Consider the following 26,995-nt stretch of genomic DNA (forward strand, 5'->3'; position numbering starts at 1 on the left):
AAGGAAACATGATGTAATCCCAGTGAAGGTCAAGAGTTGATTGTTGGCTGGAAAGGTACTTGCAACCATGATTTTTTAACCAGTGTGGCATTTCCCATATTTATTTTTCACATGAGTGCTGCACCATCAGTGTAGCATATTACTGTGGCCTTTTGAGTGAGGTTAAAGTTGCTTATTACAGTAAACGATGTGACCTACCAACAAGAAAAGTTGTTCTGCTTCACAATAATGCCCACACCTCCCACTGCAGCTCTCACTCATGAGAAATTAGAAGAAAAGAGATGGACACTACTCGAGCACCCTCCTTATAATCCAGACCTGTTTTCCTGTGATTTTCACCTCTATGGACAATACTGAAAGCACTAGGAGACAAATGTTTTGATGGCACAACTGTGGAAGACTTAGGGTGCAACTGGCTGGTGACACAATGCCACTCTTTTTATGATGTTGACTTCAAGAAGTCCCCAATCGGTAGGGTTACGTGTATTTCTAAACCAAAGTTCATGCAGAAAAGTGATGAACACTATATTATGTTGTAATAGGGAATAAAAAAATTTAAAACCCAAGAAGTTCCCAATAAGCAGGATTAAGTGTATTTCTAAATCAAGAGATTATGTAGGAAAGTGATGTACACTATATTATGTTGTAACAGCAAATAAAAAGTGTGGTGTCACCGCCAGACACCACACTTGCTAGGTGGTAGCTTTTGACTTAGCTGAAGGCTATGCTAACTATCGTCTCGGCAAATGAGAGCGTAATTCTTAGTGAACCATGGCTAGCAACGTCGGCTGTACAACTGGGGCGAGTGCTAGTAAGTCTCTCTAGACCTGCCGTGTAGCGGCGCTCGGTCTGCAATCACTGATAGTGGCGACACGCGGGTCCGTCGTATACTAGCGGACCGCGGCCGATTTAAAAGCTACCACCTAGCAAGTGTGGTGTATGGTGGTGACACCACAAAAAGTTTAAAACCAGAAGTCAAATTTACATCCCATCCACTCTCACATACTTGCAGCTGTAAGAAATTGGCTTGCCTGTGGTAGTTCAGCATAAATTCTAATTATTCTATGATTTTCAAAAATGAGTGACAAGTGAGAGTGGTTTTATTGTTGTTTTATCTAACTGTTAAGTCCAGTAGCATGTGCTTCAAACAATGGCATGCACATTCCACATGAGTCAAAACTGACTAATAATTAGTGTTGATGATTCTGTTGACAACTTAAATTATAAAACATTGAAATATGCATGCCCAATAATCAACAAATAACTTGCTCGACTGTAATAGCCTACCACAGATCTCTCCAATGTAGCAGAGATGTGGAAAACGTCACAAAAATCTGCCACTGAGACCGATTTGGAAACCAAAAAGACATATGGGAAATATTAAAATCTTTCATTTAGTTACAGGTGCGGCTCTCATATGTAAAGAAAATCATAAATCTTGGTAGTGACAAAAAATTTACATCAGATCTAAATAAGAACTAATACTTTATTTATCAAAGGAATACACATCACAGGTTGCTTGAAAGCAAATTTAGAAAAAACTTAAATTGATTAAGGATATCTATATACAAAAAGATATAATGTGTATTACATACCCACCATCATCGCTCCAGTCAGTATTAAACCTATCTGTTGTAGGTGGTATTTTCTGCAAAGTGCCTGCCCAATACCAACCATTAATATCTATAGGAAGCAGATCAGTTCGATTGCATCCTTGGAAGTCACATTTCCGTCCACTTGTCCAGGCATAATTTTGTTCCCCTGTGTACAGACACAAATGTTTTTATCTGATGTTTACATCAATAAAAAGTTTGCTGAATTCATAAAAATTACATTAATGTAGCAATATTCTGGAATATGTGTATTCAAATGAGAAATGATTCTGTGTTGACCAAAATTAATGGATGTAAAATGTATGAGTCACTGTAAAGATAAAAAGATAGAAATTAATGGTTGTATCTTCTGATAAAAATCAAGATTCTCTGTTTTATAATATATAAAACTCATCACTACTGACACATCAATACACATGAATTTATTTACACTGACACATAACAGGCCACAAAGGAGAAGACTTCTCATATTTTTGATGTATCACAAGGAATAAGCTTTAACTCTCATTTATAATTGCAGCATATCTCAACTTCATTAAAATTTGCTTAGAAGTCTGCCTGAGATATTCTCAACAGAACTATTTGACAGTATTTTAAGGAAGACAAGGAAATATTTACTTATCCCATATTTCTACAGGAATATCAGTGTTATGTGATAGACAATATAAACAGTAAATGTAATCAAAAGGAAAAATATAGTCATTATGAATAGTGATGGATAAAATGCTGTTACAATATATGTATCAATTACATAGGTACACGTACCAGAGTTTCAAGGATGTAGAAAAAAACTAAGAAAACATATGTTTTTCAAGTGACTTGAAATTATTACTGGTTATAACTATAAAATTCTAAAGTAAATTGTATTACAATCAAAAAGATAACTTTTAAGGAATTTGTATGAAAATACTCTTCACTATACAAGAACATGTTGATAAAGAGAAAGTTCTCTAATTGTGTTTAGAACCCACTGTGTTCCCCTCAACCCATTTAACATGCTTTGGCAGGTTGTCGACAGCATGTAAACAAATGTATCAGATTCCTGTCTGTACTAATGTTAAACTTCTAAATTTTTAAAGAGATTGTTTTAGTTCCAATATTACAGCCATGTTAAGTACTTATTTTAGGATACAATAACAATGATTCATTATTTAGCCACCACAGAAGCTCCTGATAACAAGGTTGCCCATAACGCCTTAACAAATCTGTATTTGCAATTCAAGTGTTAGCAGACATAGGTGACATAAAAATGAAAAAGCTTGCATACTTTGCCTACTTTCATTCCATAATGTCATATGGTATAATATTTTGGGGTAACTCTTCAAGTCGAGCAAAAATTTTCAGAGTCCAAAAGCATGTAATACGTATTATCTGTGGAGTAAATTTACGGACGTCCTGTAGAAACCTCTTCAAAGAACTGGGTATACTAACTACTGCCTCTCAGTATTTACTCCTTAATGAAATTTGTCCTAAATAATATATCTCTTTTTCCAACAAACAGCTCAGTTCATACATACAATACCGGGAACAAAAATGATCTGCACAAGGACTTAAAAGCACTTACTTAGTTCAAAAAGGGGTCCACTACTCAGGAACACTCATCTTCAATAATTTGCCAGTAAACATAAAAAATTTAGTTACAAATAAAGATCAGTTTAAAAGGAGCCTGAAAGACTTACTAGTGGCCAACTCCTTCTACTCCACTGACAAATTTTTTAATAGAAACAAATGATGTAGTGTATATGTTCATACTATTGGTATTGTTATTTCAGTTTAAAAAAAAAAATTGATATGTTCCACATCCATGAGGATCTCCTCAGCATGGATCTATGGAACGAAAAACTAATCTAATCTAATCTAATCTAAAACATCAACCTATGGACACAGACCTCACGTTATAGATGTAATTTTCATTGCAACATCACCTTAACATAACTAACATGTCTTCTAATTACCCACAGATGACTCTGAATGTTGGGCTGCCATACTATTCATGCTCCACCAAGGCAAACTCAAGCTTTTGCACACAGCACCTTGTAGTATGTGCAGTTAAAGTCACTGACACCATTTACCGATCTGTTTTTGATGTCACAAATGGTTCAGAATTGCAAGGCCTGCACCCACTACCATGCAGCCATGGTGCAATATTTTAACCCTAGTGCTGCCCCAAGCACCTCTAGCAAGCAGTATGTGTTAATTTTGCCAGATTGCTCCAGAGAGCAATGTGGTTGCTAGTTTTTGGTGTCCTCTATAACTTCCCATACATATCACAAATGGCCACTACTATGACAGCACCAGCCATCCATTCCCTGGCTACCCTATCTGCAACTGAGGCTTTTCTGTCAACAGCCTTCAGTTTAAGGCATCTTAGCCCAAGAATTCATCAAAAATAACAAGACAGAGAACATGACCACAGCTCTGTTCTACATAGTGTCAAATTTTGAAATAGATTGGTTGCTGAGGACATTTAAAATCTTTATGCACATAATTATGAGGACAGCTACTTCTCAGAAGGTATTCTTGAGCTTGCTTGCAACATATAGGTACACATCTGTCAACAGATGGAGTCCAGCCGAAGTGCTACATGAATGCACACCCCAAACTTTCTTCAAACTGCTGTTCTTAGACCAACAGCCCCATCTCTCATGCACACAGCATATTATTGTACAGTTCCCATGTGTGGGCTCACATCTTTGACTGGAATCCTAGCTTGAACCAAGGTTCCATTTTCTGCAATTGGAATTGGGGGGGGGGGGGTGATGAATGTTTGAACATTATGATCTCCACACAAGCTCCCAGCAACCAAAGGGGATCAACAATGATCATAGTTGGAGCCAATGGAGGCCATCTCTAGCTTCCACCAAAGACCATCTCCACAAACCAGAAAAGCTGTCAGTCAGACTTAAATGCATAGAGGTGTTCACAGAGGTGAAATTGCTGCCAGCAGTCCCTAGAAGCAGGACCATGTGCTTCCTCTGAGATATATGCTAAACCAGTGCTGCTACCCATAGCACTGGCACTGGTACCTGACATGGTCTATCAACATGTAGAAATGCCACTGAACACTTCAGTGAAGATTGTAGCATACTCCCATCCTACTGGGTGGGCCAGGCACAAATCTGGCAATTTTTGACCCCACATGCTGACTAAAGGTGTAGTGGTTTAGCATTTGCCTTTTTCTTGTTATCAGTCTTCTTACTGTGTTGACATGGCCCACCAAAAGTTGCTCTCCTATACTAACAGCTCCCACTAGGATGATGTAGGTTATTCTCTGATGTCTTAACACATGTCCTATGAACCTGTCCCTTCTTACATTAAAAAATGATGATCATTCCACTTGGGACCTGTGAAATGGTACGTTAGCTTATTTGTTTTAGTTGTAAATATTTGTCATGCATTCCTTATCTTATCAGTCTACCTAATTTTCAACATTCTTCTGTAGCATCACATCTCGGATGCTTTGGTTTTCCCAATGTCCATGATTTTCTATCATACAATGCTGTGCTCCAAACATACATTCTCAGAAATTTTGTCCTAATGTTAAGACCTCTGTTTGATTCCAACTGACTATTCTTGGCCAGGAATCACTCTTTGCCTGTGCTAGTCTGCTCTTTATCTCCTACTTGCTTCAACCATCATGGGTTATTTTGCTTCCAAGGCAGCTGAATTCCTTAATTTCATCTACCTCGTGATCACCAATTTTGATGATAAGTTTCCCGCTATTCTCGTTTCACATTATATTTGTCTTTTTATGGTTTACCCTCAATCCATATTCTATGCACATTAGACTGTTCATTCCATTCAACATAACCTGTGATCCTTCTTCATTTTCATTGAGGATAGCTATGTCATCAGTGAATCTTATCATTGATACCCTTTCACCCAACACCGCTGAATTTTACTTTCATTTCCGTCATTGCTTCTTCACAATACAGGGCGTTTCAAAACTGATGGTCAATATTTTGGGATATGACAGGAATGATCATTCAAAATAAAAAAGTCAAGTGAACATGGGGTCTAAAACTCTTACCTTAAGGACTATGAGCAATTGATCTTTGATACTGTGGAACAGATCTCTTCTACTGCAAGCTCTTTGCTTTCCATGTTTTGGGAAGTGATAGTATGGACCAAAACAAGAAAAAAGTCTAGAAAACATGTGGCATACCTTTAGAGCTATGGGCACTTTCTCATCTTCGCTACTTTGAAACACAATTCTTCTAATGAACAAGTGCTCATAATTTTTAAGGTAGGCATTTAAGAGCACATGTTTATTGGACACTTTTTTCTTGTTTTGGTCCATACTATCACTTCCCAAAATATGGAAAGCAAAGAGCTTGCAGTAGAAGAGATCTGTTTCACAGCATCGAAGATCAAGAATTGCTCACAGTCCTGAAGGTAAGCGTTTTAGAGCCCATGTCAACATGACTTTTTAGATTTTGAATGATAATTCCTGTCATATCCCTGAATATTTACCATCAGTTTTGAAACACCCTGTACAGACCGAACAGTAAGTGCAAAATACCGCATCTCTGTCTTACGACATTTTTAATCAGAGCACTTTGTTCTTGGTCTTTCAGTCTTATTGTCCCCTCTTGGTTCTTTGCACGTATTGTATATTACCCATCTTTCCCTATAGTTTATTCTGATTATTTTTGAAATTTCAATTATTTTGCTCCACTTTGTAGATTTTTCTTCCATCTTGCTTCCATTATCAAGAGCTTTCCTACAACCAAACTGATAGCCATCTGACAGATACTCAGTTTTTATTTTACATTGTTCTGTATATTACACTCCTGGAAATTGAAATAAGAACACCGTGAATTCATTGTCCCAGGAAGGGGAAACTTTATTGACACATTCCTGGGGTCAGATACATCACATGATCACACTGACAGAACCACAGGCACATAGACACAGGCAACAGAGCATGCACAATGTCGGCACTAGTACAGTGTATATCCACCTTTCGCAGCAATGCAGGCTGCTATTCTCCCATGGAGATGATCATAGAGATGCTGGATGTAGTCCTGCGGAACGGCTTGCCATGCCATTTCCACCTGGCGCCTCAGTTGGACCAGCGTTCGTGCTGGAAGTGCAGACCGCGTGAGACGACGCTTCATCCAGTCCCAAACATGCTCAATGGGGGACAGATCCGGAGATCTTGCTGGCCAGGGTAGTTGACTTACACCTTCTAGAGCACGTTGGGTGGCACGGGATACATGCGGACGTGCATTGTCCTGTTGGAACAGCAAGTTCCCTTGCCGGTCTAGGAATGGTAGAACGATGGGTTCGATGACGGTTTGGATGTACCGTGCACTATTCAGTGTCCCCTCGACGATCACCAGTGGTGTACGGCCAGTGTAGGAGATCGCTCCCCACACCATGATGCCGGGTGTTGGCCCTGTGTGCCTCGGTCGTATGCAGTCCTGATTGTGGCGCTCACCTGCACGGCGCCAAACACGCATACGACCATCATTGGCACCAAGGCAGAAGCGACTCTCATCGCTGAAGACGGCACTGCGTAGGATCCTACGGTCTTGGCGTGCATCCGTGCGTCGCTGCGGTCCGGTCCCAGGTCGACAGGCACGTGCACCTTCCGCCGACCACTGGCGACAACATCGATGTACTGTGGAGACGTCACGCCCCACGTGTTGAGCAATTCGGCGGTACATCCACCCAGCCTCCTGCATGCCCACTATACGCCCTCGCTCAAAGTCCGTCAACTGCACATACGGTTCACGTCCACGCTGTCGCGGCATGCTACCAGTGTTAAAGACTGCGATGAAGCTCCGTATGCCATGGCAAACTGGCTGACACTGACGGCGGCGGTGCACAAATGCTGCGCAGCTAGCGCCATCCCACGGCCAACACCGCGGTCCCTGGTGTGTCCGCTGTGCCGTGCGTGTGATCATTGCTTGTACAGCCCTCTTGCAGTGTCCGGAGCAAGTATGGTGGGTCTGACACACCGGTGTCAATGTGTTCTTTTTTCCATTTCCAGGAGTGTAGTCTTGTCAGCTTGCATGAACTATTAAGCTGTTTGTGCAATATTTCTTACACTTATCTGCCCTTGCTATCTGGGGAATTGTGTGGATGGTATTATTCTGAAAGTCTAAATGGTATGTCACCAGTCTCATAGATTCTACACACCAACCTGAATAGTCATTTGGGTGCCATTTCCTCCAATGATTTTAGAAATTCCAATGGAATGTTATCTATCCTTTCTGCCTAATTTACTCTTAAAGTCTTCCAGAGATCTCTTAAGCTCTGACTCTAATAATGAATTCCATATGTCTTCCATATCGATTCCAATTTCTTCTTCTATCATGTCACTAGATAAATCTTCCCCTTCATAAAAGCCTTCAGCATATTTTTTTTTTAGCTATTCATTTTCACTGCTATGTTTAACAGTGGAATTCCCATCATGCTCATCCAAGAATTGCACCCGGCGGGCGCGTCCGCGCCCCGCGGTCGCAAGGCAGTGTAGTTCAGCGCCCCATCCGCGACCGTGTGTTGCTACTGTCATCATGGGAGCAAGAGAGACAGCTGTGGAGTGAGTGATACCGCACAGCACTGCTCTGCGCTGGACTGTCCCGTGGTCAGATCCAACGTAAACAAAATAACAGAGGAATCGCATCTCTGTAAAAGAGGTCCATGAGCAGTAAAACAAGCAAACCATTTACTGTTTAGGTAACAACTAGTGTTCTTGTGGCAGAATTACTACGCAAAGCTATGGAAACAATATCCAAAACAAGAACCGAAGAATAACTTAGTAGTTTTCTGACCCACAGGTTGATTCTATTAGTACTGCACATGCACACTCGTCATATGTACCATAGGTGTCTTCTGAAAAATATATCAGTTTCTTAAATGAACTAGTCATATATATTCCTATTTTAGAAATAATTTTATGTAAGGGATATAGAGTCTCATTCTTACTGTTAATAGTTACAAGTAAATATTTTCTGTTGTACTTCGTGCTACAGCTTTTTGTATCCCTTTTCAGAGTTTAGAAATCGGATGCTTAGTTTGCTGTTTTGTACGTAATAGTTTTAACTGATAAAGTTTGAAAATAATTTAAAAAATTAAGGTTTTAAAGCTCTTTAATTCTTACAGTCAATATTGTTAAAGAAAACAATTAACATTTTACACGTTTTTCTTTTTCGAGGAAATGATTTTGTCTAGGTTTGGTACAACATTTCAAGATACTGCTCACCTCAAAGAATTAGTCAAATTTTTATCACCAAGTAATGTACGGTTCTTAGTTTTAGCAAGCTTTAAAAGAGAAAAAGTGCTCACAAATATACGTGGAACCAAACACTGAGAGAACTTTGGTTGCGTGCTAGGGCAAAAGACGGTATTTCTCTCGTGGAAGACAACTGTAAAAGTCATCCAGAGTTTTACACATAAGAAAGCGGTCCTTCAGGTGGATATCGCACTGCAGGTCAATCAGCTCTAGTTGAAGCACTTGTGAGACGTTCTCTGCCCGAAGGGAAAACGGGCTAACAAATATACCTAAGGCCGGTTGAAGCTCACTTATCTCCAAAAATTTGTTTTCAAACAGTTCTTGTAATTCGCAAATGATTTGAACATAATCTGAAAAATCCACATCTTCTTTAGCGTTGTGTAGTGCAGGGAAGTGTCCACAATTTTTCTCGCGCAACTGTTTTTCCCACAAAATAAGTTTTTTTTAAATGCTTCATATGCACTAAATCAACAACAGAGTGATTGTCATCCTGGAGTGAAATGTTCAAAGTATTTAAATGACAAGTAAGGTCACTCAAAGAAGCCAAATTCGACACCCACTTAGGATCACAAAGTAAATCTTCTGGACGTCCTTTCATTTCCAAAAACGTATTTATTTCGCCCCTCAAGGAGAAAAACTGATGAAGCACCTTTCCTCTGGTCAGCCATCTTACTTCAGCATAGTAGGGGATGTCCTGGTATTCTGCTTCGATATCAGCCAGAAATTCTTTTAACTGGCGATGTTTGAGTCCATGTGATCGAAGATAATTAACCGTTCGAAGAACTGTGTCCATAACATTTTTTATGTTGACAATCTTCCACAATGTGCCTCCTGATGTATCAGACAATGGGCTGCCGCAAATAAGGAACAGTGAACTTCAGCCATTCTTGACCTGACGTAACTCAGAAATCTAGTGCGTATCCCTCGTAGCACAGGGGCTCCATCCGTTGTTACACTGGTCAGGTGCTCCCATTTTAAACCCACTGACTCGAACACATTTTCCACGGCTAGAAAAATATCCAAACCATGATTGTGTCTTTTAATGGTATAAGGTAGAGAAATTCTTCTGTGACACGCAGATTGTCGTCGACACCTCGAATGAATATGATGAGCTGAGATATGTCCGCAAAGTCCGCGGACTCATCAAGAGCGATAGAAAATGAAGTTTGCCGTTCTCTCCATTAATTGCTGCTCCATATCTGAGGGCATATCTTCGACTCGGCGAGCAACAGTTTGAGGCAAAAGAGCTAGTTTTTCAAATTTTTCCGTGAGGTCTGTTGGACTAATGCAAGCCACCGAGTCGACCAGGGAATCCTTGATGAGATTCCCAGCCGAAAAGGGTTTCCCTGCTTTCACAATTCTCAGCGAGCATTTGTAACTTGCGTGCAAATTTTGCCCACCTGTTTCCTGCTCCTACCATGGCAAAAAAACAAGAACATACAATTAATTTTGTACAATCCTGTTTTTTTAAACACTTCCATCATTTTAACATTTAATTGTTTCATTCATTGAAACTCAAATAAAAAAGTAACAAAAAATATTGGTTTTAGGTGCGTTCTCCCCAAGCTCCTCTGAAAAGCGGCCTTAGATGCTAGCAAGCACAGCAAAATGTGGTCGTAAAATAATTTTATATCTGTTGGAATATTTCCGTTTTAATTAATTGAAAACATAGATCAAACTACAACATATGTTTTCCCGTCCATAAAAACACAAATATACAAAAACAAAGAATGACTCTTAATGACACTTTGCTGCCCGAGAGAGCGTTTGCGACGGCTTTTCAGAAAGTGACAAAAAATAACACACCTGAAACTTTTTCTTATGCCTGTGCGATGCGATTTAATGCAACCCAAATATAAAAATTAACCGAAAAGTAATGTTCCTTGGTGCTGACAATCTGATATTCGACAACTGGCACATTGCTAAGTGACATATCACATTATAAAATATAGTTTTATTGATGATCTTTAGGAAACACTTACTTCACTGTAATGCTGCTTGAAATTTTCTTTCAGTTCTTCAAGCTTTGACTGGCGTTCCTCTTGACAAATTTTCGAACTGATATTTGTGACAGGTATTAAAAGTGCCGTTCAATCGAGTGCTTTTTTAAATACATGAGGTTCCGATGACATACTAAACATTTGGCAGTGCAAAGGAAATTAATTTCCCACTCAGGTTTAACTAGTTCGGATGCGCCGCTCCTCTTTCATTTTGTCTGCTGCTGTTGACCATCCATCTTGATCCACTGTAGCCTTACGTCTGTTGACTAACGGTTTGTGTTGTATCAATGGTTTTGTAGGAAGCGTGCGTACAGTGGCATGGCGAGGCGCGGTGGGCGGTTCGCACAGCCAGCTAAGCGACATGGCTCGGCCACTGCGACAACACGTATTCGCCCGGGGCGCAGGCCGCGGGCGCTGGCACCCCGGGGGCACAGTTTGGTGAGCCTACTCTAAATCTTACCACTCCTGCTTTTAATTTCACCATAAGTTATTTTCACTTTTCTATATGCTGAGCCATCCTCCTGATGATTATTTCTTTTTTGATTTCTTCACATCTTTACTGGTTGAAGCATTTCTTCTATTACCCAAGGTCTCTCCACAGTTACCTTCCTTGTACCTATGTTTGTCTGTCCAGCATCTATGATTGTCATTTTTAGGTATATTCATTCCTCTTCAACTGAACTGCCTACTACGGTATTCCTTGTAGCAGTATCCCCATGCTTAGCGAACTTCAAACACCATCTCTTCATTCCTCAGTACTTCAGTATCCAACTTCTTTCCTCAGCCTTACAATCCAAAATCTGTTTTCAGAATCTCTGTCTGACCATTATGTAACTCAGCTGGAATCTGCTCACGTCTCTGGGTCTGCTCCAAGTATACATCCTCCTTTTGTGATTCTTGAACAGCACATTTGCTATTACCATCTGAAATTTGTTGAAGAACTCAATTAGTCTTTCTTCTCCCACATTCCTACTGTCAAGCCTATATTGTCCCATAACCCTTTATGTCATTCCTTCCCCTACTACTGCATTCCAATCTGCCTTGATTATTAGATTTTCATCTTCCTTTACATACTGAATTATTTGTTCAATATCCTCATATAGTTTCTCTATTTCTTCATCTTCTGCTTGCAATGTAGGATGTACTCCTAAAATACTGTGGTTGGTAATTGTTTGCTGTTCAGTCTGATGAGGACAATCCTGTCACTGAACTGTTCACAGCATATCATTCCCTGCCCTTCTTTCCTGTTCATCCTACTACTTTTATACAATTTTCTTCTGCTGTTGATACTGCCTAGAAATCCTTACCTTCTTTCCATTTCACTTCACTGACCCCCACTATATCTAAGCAGAGCTTTTACATTTCCCTTTTTAAATTTTCTAGTTTTCCTATTATATTCAAACTTCTGACATTCCATGCTCTGGTTTGCAGCATGTTATCCCATCATTGGTTATTCCATCTTTTCTTCAAGGTCACACCCCTTTGGCAGTCCCCTCCCAGAGATCCAAATGGAGGAATAATCTGGAATCCTTAGCCAATGGAGAGATTATCATGATATTTTTTTTCAATTAAAGGGTACACACCCTTGGGTACACATTATGTGTCTTTAATGCAATGGTTTCCATTTCCATCTGTATCCTCATGCCATTGATCATTGCTGATTCTTGGGGGCAGTTTCTCTAACCAAGGGTATGAGAGTGCCCTGAAGCTCTGTCCGTTCCTCCACCCTCTCTGGCATGGTCACTGGGAGAATGAGGGTGATATTTTTATACCAGAAATCTTCTGCTACCACTACTGACAGTTTTTATTCTAAATTGAAGCAGTGGCTGGGTTCGAGCCTGGGACTCAGAACATTTTTATGACTAGTCAAGGATGCTACTCCAGAGAAATGGGCTCTACATCTGATAACAATTTGCATTCCTCACCCAGCCAGAGTATCAGTATCAGTATATGATCAGTAATACTCAGGTTGTCCAACCAGTAAGTTGTCCAGTGGTGTCATGGACAGAAAGAAAACGAATTTTAAGAGAGGTTAGAACTGAGACAAACCTTCAGTTTGAGAAAGAAATCAAAAAACATAATTCCAGCTTATTACATCAACATAAACAGCCATTGGTTAAGAATTTTCAACTGTCAGCAGATATTTTAACTCCATCCAATTTTAAGTCAGTCAATGTGAAATGTCAGCTATCTTTATTGCATCAAAATATTCGAGGACTGAGAAATAAAATTAATGAATTAACTATCTGCATAGATGAATTAGAGTCTTCAAACCCAGCTGACATAATCTGCCTCTCTGAACATCATGTGACCACTGGTATAGAACTTTTAAGTGTTACAGGGTTTAGGTTAGCATCTCACTATTGTAGATCAGAAATGGAGAAAGGAGGAGTTGCCACATTCATCAGGAACTGTCATAAATTTAAGAACATAGACATTCATAAATTTTGCCTAGAACAGCATATGGAAGCATGTGCAACAGAATTAGATTTTCACAAAAAATCTTTCATAATATTAAGTGTATATCGAGCACCTGCAGGTAACTTTAATCTGTTTGTAAACCACCTTGAAGCTGTACTGGCCCATTTAACAACCAAAAACAAAGAAATAGTGGTTGCTGGTGATTTCAATGTAGATTTCCTTAAAGACTCTCCCAATAAGAACCTATTTGAGTTAGTAACACTATCATTCAACTTAATTCCCACAGTAAAGTTCCCCACTAGGATAACCACTTGCTCACAAACAGCCATTGATAATATCTTTATAGAAAAGTCAAATGAACAAAATTATATTACAAAACCAATAGTCAATGGCCTCTCAGACCATGACATGCAGTTCCTTCTGTTAAATGTTAATACTGAACAGGATATAAAATCTGTTAAATCTGAGCTCAAGAGGGTAATCAGTAAGCCAAAAATTGATTATTTTAGGACACTCCTCAGAGACATTCACTGGACTGATGTTTACAGTGCTCATGGCATGAATGAAAAATATAACATTTTTGCTAATAAAGTGCTTACCCTATTTGAACACTGCTTTCCCCCAAAACTTACCAAGGTTAGAGCAAAGTCTACAAAGAAGCCATGGATTACTCGAGGAATAGGGGTATCTTGTAAAACAAAAAGAAAACTGTATCTGTCAATCCGAAACATTTCCAATGTTGATGCTATAGCACATTATAAGAAATACTGCAAAATATTAAAGACTGTAATACGGATGTCAAAGCAAATATATTACAAGGAAAAGATAGTCATATCAGATAACAAAATAAAGACAATATGGGATATAGTGAAGGAGGAGACCGGTAGAACCAGACATGAAGAGGAACAAATAGCATTAAGAGTAAATGATGCATTGGTGACAGATGTGTATAGTGTTGCAGAACTTTTTAACAAACATTTTATAACTGTTACTGAAAAGATGGGGTTGTCAGGTTCGGTAGATGCTGCTGTGGATTACCTTAGACCAGACATTTCAAGTAACTTCCATAATATGAATTTGACCCTCACTACCCCAACAGAAACAATGTCCATCATAAAATCTTTAAAATCAAAAACATCTAGTGGGTATGATGAAATATCAACAAAGTTAATTAAAGAATGTGATTCTGAGCTAAGTAACATATTAAGCTATCTGTGTAACCAGTCGTTTATCAGTGGAATATTTCCCGAATGGCTGAAATATGCTGAAGTTAAGCCACTGTTTAAGAAGGGAGATAAAGAAATAGCATCAAATTTCCGTCCAATTTCACTGTTGCCAGCATTCTCAAAAATTTTCGAAAAAGTAATGTACAGTCGTCTTTATAACCATCTTATCTCAAATAACATACTGTCAAAGTCACAGTTTGGATTTCTAAAAGGTTCTGATATTGAGAAGGCTATCTACACTTACAGTGAAAATGTACTTAATTCATTAGACAAAAAATTGCAGGCAACTGGTATATTTTGTGATCTGTCAAAGGCATTTGACTGTGTAAATCACAATATCCTTTTAAGTAAACTAGAATATTATAGTGTAACAGGAAATGCTGCAAAATGGTTCAAATCTTATATCTCTGGCAGGAAACAAAGGGTGTTATTAGGAAAGAGACATGTATCAAGCCATCAGGCATCATCCAACTGGGAACTAATTACATGTGGGGTCCCACAAGGTTCCATTTTGGGGCCCTTACTTTTTCTTGTGTATATCAATGACCTTTCATCAGTAACATTACCAGATGCCAAGTTTGTTTTGTTTGCTGATGATACAAACATTGCAATAAATAGCAAATCAAGTGTAGTCTTAGAAAGATCAGCCAATAAAATATTTGTAGACATTAATCACTGGTTCCTAGCCAATTCTTTGTCACTAAACTTTGAAAAAACACACTACATGCAGTTCAGAACTTGTAAGGGGTGTCCCAAGAGTATATGTCTAACATATGATGACAAGAAGATAGAAGAAGTGGACGGTGTTAAATTCTTGGGATTACAGCTTGATAATAAATTCAACTGAGAGGAGCACACCACAGAACTGCTGAAGTGTCTTAACAAATCTCTGTTTGCAATGCGAATTTTGTCAGACATAGGGGATATAAAAATGAAAAAGCTGGCATACTATGCTTACTTTCATTCCATAATGTCATATGGGATTATTTTCTGGGGTAATTCATCAAGCCAAGCTAAAGTTTTCCGGGCACAAAAACGTGCAGTAAGAATTATATGTGGTGTGAACTCAAGAACATCCTGCAGAAGCCTGTTTAGGGAACTAGGGATACTAACTACAGCTTCCCAATATATTTATTCCTTAATGAAATTTGTCATTAAAAATATATCACTTTTTCAAACCAACAGCTCAATTCATGGAATCAATACTAGAAATAAGAATAATCTTCACAAGGATTTAAAGTCACTTAGTCTTGTACAAAAAGGTGTGCATTATTCAGGAACACACATTTTCAATAACTTGCCAGCAGCCATAAAAAGCTTAACAACCAATGAAATTCAGTTTAAGAGAAGCCTAAAGGATTTATTGGTGGCCAACTCCTTCTACTCCATTGATGAATTTCTGAGGAAAACCAACTGATTTGTATATAAGTACAACATAACTTCTGCACAATTTCAGTGCAGTAATGTGTTCACTGAAAATTTGTGTGTGTGTGTGTGTGTGTGTGTGTGTGTGTGTGTGTGTGTGTAAGTATAATCTAACTTCTGCACCATTTCAGTGCAGTAATGTGTTCATTGTAAATAAGTATTACAGTAGTTGTATTACATGTTTCTTACCTTATAAATAAATATAAAACTTTTTTATTTTAAATTCAGTGCAATAGTATTTGTAAAATGACTCTTAGTGTTCATTAAAAAATGACGATCATTCCACTTGGGACCTGTGGAATGGTACATTAGCTTATTTGTTTTAGTTTAAATATTTGTCATGTATTGTTGTTTTTCTGACATGTTCCACATCCTGGAGGACCTCCTCACTACGGATCAATTGGAATGAAAGTAAATCTAATTTCTAATCTAATCTATAACCAATGTATGAGGGGTACATAGCTGCTGGCATGATACAGTTTATAAATACTGTGGCTGGAGGCACCTCAGGCACTATCTCACAGTCTATAAAGCTTCAGCTATTGCACCAGTCAGAGTTCAGCCTTGCAGGTTAATTATAAATGGTTTGTATTATTCACTGGACAGATTTATCAAGCTGTATGAAAACCTTTGCTGTGTTATAGACTTTTTTATGGCCAGCTGTTCGCTATGTGATCTCTCTACTTAACAACCACCTGGAGCTGCCCATTTGTTCCACCAGTCTTTGTTTCACTACCTTTGAGAGAGATCACAAACCATGTTTCCATCTACCATCATGAAGGATAGAAAAGCTTTTATCCAATCCTTCAAATGAAGCTTTTGTGTAACTTGCTCATTTTAATACAGAAATTAGATTTAAGAGGAATACATATCTCTGAATCTAAATATTCTGATAAATTATAAGACTGGCAAATATAGTATTCTTTTACTTTGTTTTTGAATAGTTGGGTATTGCCAGTTTCCTAACTGATGTCTACCAGAAACGTGTTTTAGACTTTTGCATTGAAACATAAAACTCGATTCTGAGCCCTTTAGGGTTGCACAATCCATACAAAAATTAGTTTTACTTCTAGTATTATAGTTGAGAATAGTACATTTCATCCTAAATCCATTATTATTTTAACAACAAATACCATTAGGGAGAGTATGATTTGTGGGGAAAAACTCTGTGGAGTCACCGGGAACAATATCACTGCCTTGAGGTAGCTCAACTAACCACTCTGGATCTGCAGTTAGTTGACTCTGAATGATGTTTGTGATAACATGCTTTTACCTTGTAGGACAATAAAATATATTTATATGGAATCATACAACCTGTTAGTTGTTGTTGTACGTAACTACTATCCTGAGTACCAAACTTACTGCAGTGATGGACGTGAAGTTTCAACTGCACTGTGTTTAAAATGTAAAGCCTCCTGCGCCAGTCCACTTCCTACAACATCACAGCTACCATTGAAAACAACCATTTCCGGCACTGAGGGATATCAGTCTCACCTCTTTGTCAATGCCTCTGAATTCCACAAACTTTCCACACCTCAGTTTGGTACAATTTTGTCAAAACCTGAGCGAAGTGCCTGGTTCAGCAGTATGTAGTGAACTGACGCCAATGCATTCATTCTTTCTATGACGACCACACATGACTCATGCTGCTTCACACCAAAATGACCAACAACACGGGTCAAATTCTCAGTTGTCCTTACCTGTGACAGCACGGTAATGATGCCGGGTGCCTATTTGCCTAGCAATTCTGCTATGACAACAAATGTGATTCTGGGTGAACAATGACTTTCTGCCACCTCATTTGTCAGTACACATAGTGCGCTGAGCTTCCACATGGGAAATAATGACACTTATTCATGTGGAAACTCCTTTAGTGACAGTGAATTTACATGCATTAACGTTCCCAGTGTTTTGCAAAACTATATGGACACCCGCCAGAGTGCTGTGATAGTTGGTCAACAATGGCCCATGCTAAATGGCCCTCAAGCCGTTTCCAACTATTTACCACTCCCCACCCCCCAGACAAAATAAGATGTGTTCAATTGATGTTCCTGGACATAAAACTGAACTACCTGACATGGACTATGTCATCATGCAGGATTTGCCCGAGTCATCCAAGTCATGACCACCGTCACGTTATGTGAGTGACATCATATCTCCACCACCTGCCCTGCATTTGCTTGCAACCACTACTGCTACTCTCTCTCTCTCTCTCTCTCTCGCTCTCTCTCTCCCTCTCCCTCTATGCACATACCATGTACTGCTCCCATGGACCAGCATTAAACACCACATAACGCCAGTCATGCCCACCTTTGTGCTCAGCTCATGTCTAATGCACCGCACATACCTTCATCACGATGTGCTCTGTCCCAATGTTTCAGTGACTGCTATACTGCATCTCTCTTCACTGATTTACAATGTGCCACTCCCCAATGCTTCCATGCCAGCCATGCTTCTGTGCAGCGTATCTCTTTGCTGCTTTACAATGTCCCACTTCGCGAAGCATCCACTCCCGTCACATCTGCCACACCGAGCAATCCTCACCTCATGATGCCGCCATCCTCACATAATCATGGCCCTTACCATTCCACATGTCCTCCCTCCATTGAACGTGGACTCACCTATGCTGTGGTTCACATTTAGTGAATGGGTAATGTAGTCCACATCACTGAGGATGATGACAAATCTGCTGTACTTCTCAACCACCTTGGTGATAATGCTGATCTCATTGGTGACTTTCTGCTTGATGAGCACACACAAACAAGTATGAGACTGTCAATGCACTTCTGCTTTAGTACCTGTCCTGCTTCTCAGAACAATAACTTCATTTGGTGATGCGTGAAACCTCACTCGGTCACAGTATGACTTCCATGCTGTGGCACAAGTTTTGCGTGCAAATTGATACAAGCCTACTCCTGGATCATGGTCTTTGGACTTTGTGGCTATTAAAACTGCTGGAGAGCATTCAAACTGTGATGCTCACATGTGAGGATGCTCCATCAGATATCAAACTACACCTGGCTAACAGAATGCTAGTGCTCACACAGCACCTCTTGTTGATTAATTCTCATTGTGACTGGACTACGGCTGGCAGCATCCCCACCTATATCGCTGACAACATACGACCCCGGCCGAGCCTAGCCAATGCCCCAACTGCACTCCTGGCCACTGTTGTACACCTTGTGCTGTGCAGACGCCAGACATCTGATGTGTACTGGGACACTCTGAACCTTGCCAAGCTGGCTCCCACTACTGCTCCATGCAGTATCTCGGGCAACAAACATAAACAAATGCCTACAGTGCAGACTACCACCAGCATGCCTCTGCCCGATCACCAACCCATGCCTGTTAGTTGAAACAATGCGACCTGGCCATGCACTATGCCCACCCATGTGCACTGCCTCTGCTGGTTCCACACTCCCTTCAGCTCTGACACGATACATTGCTGACAGCCTTGATCATACCCAAACTGATCTCACGGCCTGATACTGGCACTTCAGATTGCTCATCCTCTTTAAGTTGCAACAAATTACCACTTCATGAAGGCATCTGCAGGTGTCATCTATGATTGAATGGCTCTTGCCTCTTTATTTAGGATGCACAATACAATTATTAACTTCTAGTTGACCCCAGAGCTGACATCAGTAGCATTCCACAGTCTCTACTGCCACTAGACTTTCACCTTTGCTCATGCAACTGCAAACAGTTAATGTCTCTGTGGTACCAGTGTTTGACGCCACCTCCATCACACTTGATCTCAGCAACCACACACCTGTGTCCTGGACGTTCTTGGTGGTGAAACGGTGGAACCCATCTTAGGAGCTGACTTCCTCAGGCACTACCGTTTACTGCTAGACCTGAACCACACTCTGCTCCTGCAGCACAATGGCAAACTGGTGATCAGCAGCAAGATCAGAACCTGCCTTCTTCCCAATGATATGCTGCCGTCACATACTTTGCAGTCAGAGACACCTCTCGATCTTATCTTGAAATTTCAATCGTTTCTGGATGAACTCTCATGACTTCTGCCATGCACTCTGAACTCCATCCAGATACCTAGCGAGCTTCATACAGCTCAATAACAACTCACTGTTCTGCAAAATCGACATCCACTGCCCGATGGTGAAGACATAACATCGGCCTCAAAACAGGTCCGTCAAGTGCCTTTACATAATTGTGCTTGCCTGACAACACCCAGTGTTATTGATAGTGCCTCTGTGACTGGGTCATCTGTTGACAATGATGTTACAATGACACCTATCATTATGCCCTCAGCTCCCACTTCGTGCTAGCCCATCAGGCTGCAGACTATTTGCACCATCTGTGATGGGACGGTTCACATCAATACCACACCCAGCCCACCAACCTGCCATCACTCCCACTGCCTACCTCCCCACAAACTCAAAGCAGCAAAAGCCACTGTGGGTGAATTCTTGTGTGCTAGTATTGCACAGCAATCCAATAGTGCCAGGTTTCTCCTACAGTATGGACAAGGGAAAAAAGTCCCAAATTTTTCCCGGAGCTCCTGGTTAAAAAATACACTTTCTCCTGGGTAAAAATACGCTTTTTCCAGGTTAAGTGACAATATATTTTCCCTCGGGATTTTAAAACTTATCAATCCTTTGAATGGTTAAGGTTTTATACACCAGTGTTGAACCTCCCACCTCTTTCGGAAACGGACCCCATAAAAAAAAATGCTTTTTGGGGCAGCAACATGTAAGCTGCATATTTTCATATTATGAAAATATATAGGCGAATTCCACCAAATGCAGAACATCAGTTCCCGAAACATTGAAATTGAGATGTGAGGCACTTTTGTAAGCCAATCATAGCTCATGTCATGTGATCTCGGCAGTTGATGATAGCAGATATTCATTGTGTTTACATGGGGCTCCCAAAACTGGATTTCATAAAACGATCCCCCAGTACTGCTGCTGGTTGGTCATGTACACATTTAAAAATTGATTCTGGAAATCTGCTTCTGGTTGATGGTTTTCCAATCTCGCAATTGATTTTTGCTCCCATATAAACGCAACCGGTTTTGAAATGTGGTTGGGCTGTCAGGTTTCATCTTATTTTTAAAAATTTTCTGGTAATATTGATGGAGTCGCCTTTTGTACAGTGAACAATAAGTAGAAATGTTAGACCAACATTTACAACTAGTCTAATTGAAGAGAAATAGTGACTGTGCTGACTAAATAAGAAACTGTAACAGCTGTTTTCCATGCGCCATAGTTAACTGTGCTAGAAAATCCACTTCAAACCTCAACGTGTAAACACGGCAGTGAAAAACGGTTTCCAAAATTCGGTTTCTGTCTTTTGGAAGATGTGGTGCATAGGACACGTGATGTGGTCAGCCTATAGCAACATTACTGTTAAGTAGCATGAACACACAAATAGGGAAAGTTAATTGTTTAAATAAAGAAATTAAAAGCATGTTTTCACGCGTAACATAACTCATATTGCATATAATAAAATGTACTTCGAAAGTAATGCTTTTCAAATGACCAATTGCAATATTTTCCTGCAGCCTGTCAGGATTCATTTCAGCAGTTGTCAGAGAGCACCAGAAAATGGTGTTACTGTGAATGCACAGCTACGATGATGTAGGTAGCCCGTACGTTCGCACGTATATGGCATTAAGAGATCTTAGATTATGTCATAAATGAAACAGGACATCAGAGGATACTCCAAGATCATCGGAATTTTGTAATCCATACTAAAATGAATAATTCAACTTAAAAGAGCACATTTGTATGCCCAGATTCACAAAGAAGTAGGCCCAAAGCTGATATTAAACTTTTCACTGTGGTTTTTGGAATCAAATTTTCTTGGGGTACCAGTACTGTATTATCTCATGTTTAGTTCTTTATTATGGCATAATGTCATTTGTCCCAAAAGATAACAACGTGCACTTGAAATTCCATAAACAGTTGAGACTAGCCAATAACGTTTCAAATAAACTGACTGCCTCTATGGAAAAGATTAATTATGGCCAGTTTTTTTTAGCAAATCGACAAAAATAACTTTATTGTTCTGCAAGGCAATTAATAACAGACTGCCAAAAATCTGGAAAGAAAATAAAATCAGCAAACAAATTAATAACATATTTTAGCCTTCCATAATTATGTGAATATTTTAATTCTCTTTATAGCTCCTGGCCACAGAAATCAGCTTTGTTCTAGAGAGCTGCAAATCAAGAGGAAACAGCAAAATCACTAAACGTAAACACGGTTCATATGGAGACTACCCCTCATTCCACTACAACTCAGCTTGGGTGCGCCAGAAAAATGTTTCCGGGTAGCATCTGGCTTCTTGTTGCTAAAGCTGATACTCGTGTCTAGTTACCTTGTATACAGCTAACAGCTACGTTTGAAGTAGCCAGAAGTGGGAGAAGGTACTGCTCACACGTGACTCAACTGTGCAAGCACACAAGCCCACTACTACTGCTCAAACAAATGAATGTTAACCATTGTGACATAACGCCCATCGGAAGCAGTTTTTTGTTATGAAGTATTGCATAGTCTTCATCCTCAAGCCTTTGACACATTTTACTGTTGGCAGATGCTTGTGTGTGTGCTGTGTTTTGTTGCTGTAAATAGCGTATTTCCTTTGCAACTTAAGTTTTTTCTATTTTTTTCCTCATTTATGTTTTATTGCTACAGTTTTATATTGCAGTAACAGGATAAAACAAAATTCTTTGTTAGAGTATCAGTCCTTACCAGTAAAAAGTACAAAAATTTAGCTGAAAACTAAAACAGCAAAAAATTCCCACAATTCTTAATAATTTCCGGGATTTTTCCAGTTTTCTCCCAGATGAAAAAATTCCTTGATTTCCCAGTTGTCCTGGTTCAAGTACACCCTGTCCTGTAAGCTTGTTCTCAAAAAGGATAATACTTGGTGACTGTGTGCCAATTATCGGTACCTCAACACCAGTACTATAATAGAGAGCCACCCTGTACTGAACTTCCAAGACTTTGCACGTGAACTTGCTAGTGCCACTATATCCAGTTTTGTTGAATGTAAAAGGGCCTATTTAGAGATTCCTATTGCTGATGAAAATATACCAAAAACTGCAATAATCATGCAATTTGGTCTGTTTGAGTTTTTATTATGCTGTATGGGTTATGCTGATGAGGTGGGGGTGGGGTTTGGGTAGGGGTTGGGGTTGGGAGTGGGGATAGGGATGGGGGTTCTGTGGGGATGTAACTCTGTGGACTTGCCCAGAACAATATTGCTGCCCTGAGGTAGCTCAACTAACCTCTCTGGACCTGCAGTTCACTCTGACCGATGTTTGTGATAACATGCTTTGTATCTTGTAGGACAATAAAATAGATTTGTATGGAAACATATGATGTTGTTGTTATACATAACTACTATCCCAAGTACTGAACTTCCTACAGATTTTTCTGATACATTTTACAGCTGCCTTGACAAAACTCTTGTGTGCCAGAGAACAATGCAACATTTGGCTAACTAATTTTAATGGCTCTGCTTTCAGTGGTTCATTTTTTGCCTCTGTGGTTTCATCTAGTGTTAGTAAGAATTAACTGAATTTAGTGACAAAGGACTTGTTGTATGCTAGATTCATAGCACAGTAGAATATAATATTTTTAAGAAGTAATTAAATTTATTGCCAACTATGTGTCCTTGGTAAACTGGTTCCCATTGTTCACCCTGTAAATTTTCTATGAATAGTTTCAATGAGTCAGCATTTATAGTTCTGTGAAACTGTTCATTTGCCCTCTGCTTACTCTGACATATGAGGATTCTTTACAATGTTTTACCACCTCAGTCAGATGAAGTATTTACTAAGGGGATAACATCAGTTTCATGTAAGACCATTAGATTCAGAAATGAGAGACTATTGGATTCAGAAATGAATAATCTATCAGTGTTGCATTATGACCTTCTACTATTGTTGGGGCACTATTGTGAAGAACAAACCAATGCTGGACATCACTAACTCTATATGTCCTTCATGAGTATTATCAAAGCTGAAATCATAATTGGTATCTACTATTTGCAGATTTCCCAATTACTTTCACTAAGTCCAATTATTAGCCTTTCTTATCACTTATTGAAGTGTTAAACATAGTCTTGACAACCCCAATAATCCCTATATGATCACCTTTAAGATATTTGCCCTGAGAGCCTAATATCATAGGTGGCATCACTGAGCCTTACACTTGGTTTATAAATACTATTAAGCTGGTACCCTTTTTAGAAATGGTTTATTATCTTGCACAAGCACTTTTAATTTCAATGAAAAATTACTGTTTTTGGTCATCAATTGTCCATTGACAAAGCTGTGTTCCCAGAGTGTATGTGACTGAAATACTTGGGCACTTTGCCTTCTGCAGGCAAATGCTCTGCCATCTGATCTACCCATGAATTACTCACAACACAACATCATAGCTTTAATTCTGTCAATACATTTTCTCTTACTTTCCAAGCTCCACAGAGATCTGCTTGCATACTCTGTGCAACTAGCACTCCTGGAAGATATGATATAGTGGGAAAATGGCTTAGTCAAGTCCTGGGGGACTGTTCCAGAATGAATTTTCACTCTGCAGTGGAGTGGACATTGATTTGACAGTTTAAAACTGTGTAACAGACCAGAACACAAACCTGAGACTTTTGCAATTCATGGGCATGTGCTCCACCATCCGACCTACACAGGCAATACTAATGATCTATCCTCACAGGTTTACTTCCTCCAGTCGTCATCTCCTACCTTCCAAACTTCACAGAAGTTCTCCTGCATGCATTGCAGATTAGCGCACCTTAAAGAAAAGATACTGTGGGAGAAATGGCTTACTGACAGCCTTGTGGATGGTTTCCAAAATAAAGTTTCACTCTGTAATGGAGTGTTTGCTGATTTAAGACTTCATGGAAGATTAAAATTATGTGAGAGAGCAGCACTCACACCTGGGACCTCTGCCTTCTGTAGGCAAGCGCTCTGCCAACTCCTTTCTTTCAGAAGTGATAGTTTTGCAAGGTATGTAGGATAGATTCTGTGAAATTTGGAAGACAGGAGGAGAGTTATAGGTGAAAGGGACACTCTGAGGGGAATTCATGGATCATGACTGGATAGCTCTGTCAGTAGAGCATTAGCTCACATAAGGTCAAGGGCTCCAGTATAAGTCCTAGTCTGGCACACCCTTTTTAATCTTCCAGGAAGTTTCTAACTGTGGTGGCACTAGCACATGGATAAACTAACGAAAAAGCTGTTTTGCTGGCTTTGCACTCAGAACTATCTCTCATTGGCCTGATGAGCAAAAGGTACTGCTAATGTCTGTGCATACTTCCATTTAACAGAATAATCTTCTGGAGCAATGGTGCTACGGTAAAAAAAATTATTCTACTATGAAACACAGTAAAATCATTATATACTCCTGGAAATTGAAATAAGAACACCGCAAATTCATTGTCCCAGGAAGGGGAAACTTTATTGACACATTCCTGGGGTCAGATACATCACATGATCACACTGACAGAACCACAGGCACATAGACACAGGCAACAGAGCATGCACAATGTCGGCACTAGTACAGTGTATATCCACCTTTCGCAGGAATGGAGGCTGCTATTCTCCCATGAAGACGATCGTAGAGATGCTGGATGTAGTCCTGTGGAACGGCTTGCCATGCCATTTCCACCTGGCGCCTCAGTTGGACCGGCGTTCGTGCTGGACGTGCAGACCGCGTGAGACGACGCTTCATCCAGTCCCAAACATGCTCAATGGGGGACAGATCCGGAGATCTTGCTGGCCAGGGTAGTTGACTTACACCTTCTAGAGCACGTTGGGTGGCACGGGATACATGCGGACGTGCATTGTCCTGTTGGAACAGCAAGTTCCCTTGCCGGTCTAGGAATGGTAGAACGATGGGTTCGATGACGGTTTGGATGTACCGTGCACTATTCAGTGTCCCCTCGACGATCACCAGTGGTGTACGGCCAGTGTAGGAGATCGCTCCCCACACCATGATGCCGGGTGTTGGCCCTGTGTGCCTCGGTCGTATGCAGTCCTGATTGTGGCGCTCACCTGCACGGCGCCAAACACGCATACGACCATCATTGGCACCAAGGCAGAAGCGACTCTCATCGCTGAAGACGACACGTCTCCATTCGTCCCTCCATTCACGCCTGTCGCGACACCACTGGAGGCGGGCTGCACGATGTTGGGGCGTGAGCGGAAGACGGCCTAACGGTGTGCGGGACCGTAGCCCAGCTTCATGGAGACGGTTGCGAATGGTCCTCGCCGATACCCCAGGAGCAACAGTGTCACTAATTTGCTGGGAAGTGGCGGTGCGGTCCCCTACGGCACTGCGTAGGATCCTACGGTCTTGGCGTGCATCCGTGCGTCGCTGCGGTCCGGTCCCAGGTCAACGGGCACGTGCACCTTCCGCCGACCACTGGCGACAACATCGATGTACTGTGGAGACCTCACGCCCCACGTGTTGAACAATTCGGCGGTACGTCCACCCGGCCTCCCGCATGCCCACTATACGCCCTCGCTCAAAGTCCGTCAACTGCACGTATGGTTCACGTCCACGCTGTCGCGGCATGCTACCAGTGTTAAAGACTGCGATGGAGCTCCGTATGCCACAGCAAACTGGCTGACACTGACGGCGGCGGTGCACAAATGCTGCGCAGCTAGCGCCATTCGACGGCCAACACCGCGGTTCCTGGTGTGTCCGCTGTGCCGTGTGTGTGATCATTGCTTGTACAGCCCTCTCGCAGTGTCCGGAGCAAGTATGGTGGGTCTGACACACCGGTGTCAATGTGTTCTTTTTTCCATTTCCAGGAGTGTATTATGTTGATAACCAAACACCTTGAAAAAGCCTCTTCAGAGATCTTGGGATTCTTACTCTCACATGCAAATACATTTACTTCCTAATGGTATTTGTGTTTAATATTAACAGTGGATTTATGACGAACTGCAAAATTCATGACCACAATACAATGAGTACAAATAATTTTCATAGAGATTCAGCATCCATGCCTAGGGTTCATAAAGATATTCTACAATGAGGTGACAAAAGCCACAGAATACCTCCTAAT

The 26,995-nt window shown here is 40.5% G+C and overlaps 1 protein-coding gene across 1 annotated transcript in view; it reads right to left on the reverse strand.

The window, feature by feature from the left end:
- The window catches only part of LOC124594166, a 130,052-nt gene that overhangs the window by 51,895 nt on the left and 51,162 nt on the right, over positions 1 to 26,995 (reverse strand). The window contains exon 4 of the mRNA XM_047132521.1: positions 1,596 to 1,761. Coding sequence (XP_046988477.1) covers positions 1,596 to 1,761 — 166 coding nt within the window. The remainder of the gene's footprint in view (positions 1 to 1,595; positions 1,762 to 26,995) is intronic.

This window comes from Schistocerca americana, chromosome 2, assembly GCF_021461395.2.
Source record: "Schistocerca americana isolate TAMUIC-IGC-003095 chromosome 2, iqSchAmer2.1, whole genome shotgun sequence".
Classification (NCBI taxonomy): domain Eukaryota; kingdom Metazoa; phylum Arthropoda; class Insecta; order Orthoptera; family Acrididae; genus Schistocerca; species Schistocerca americana.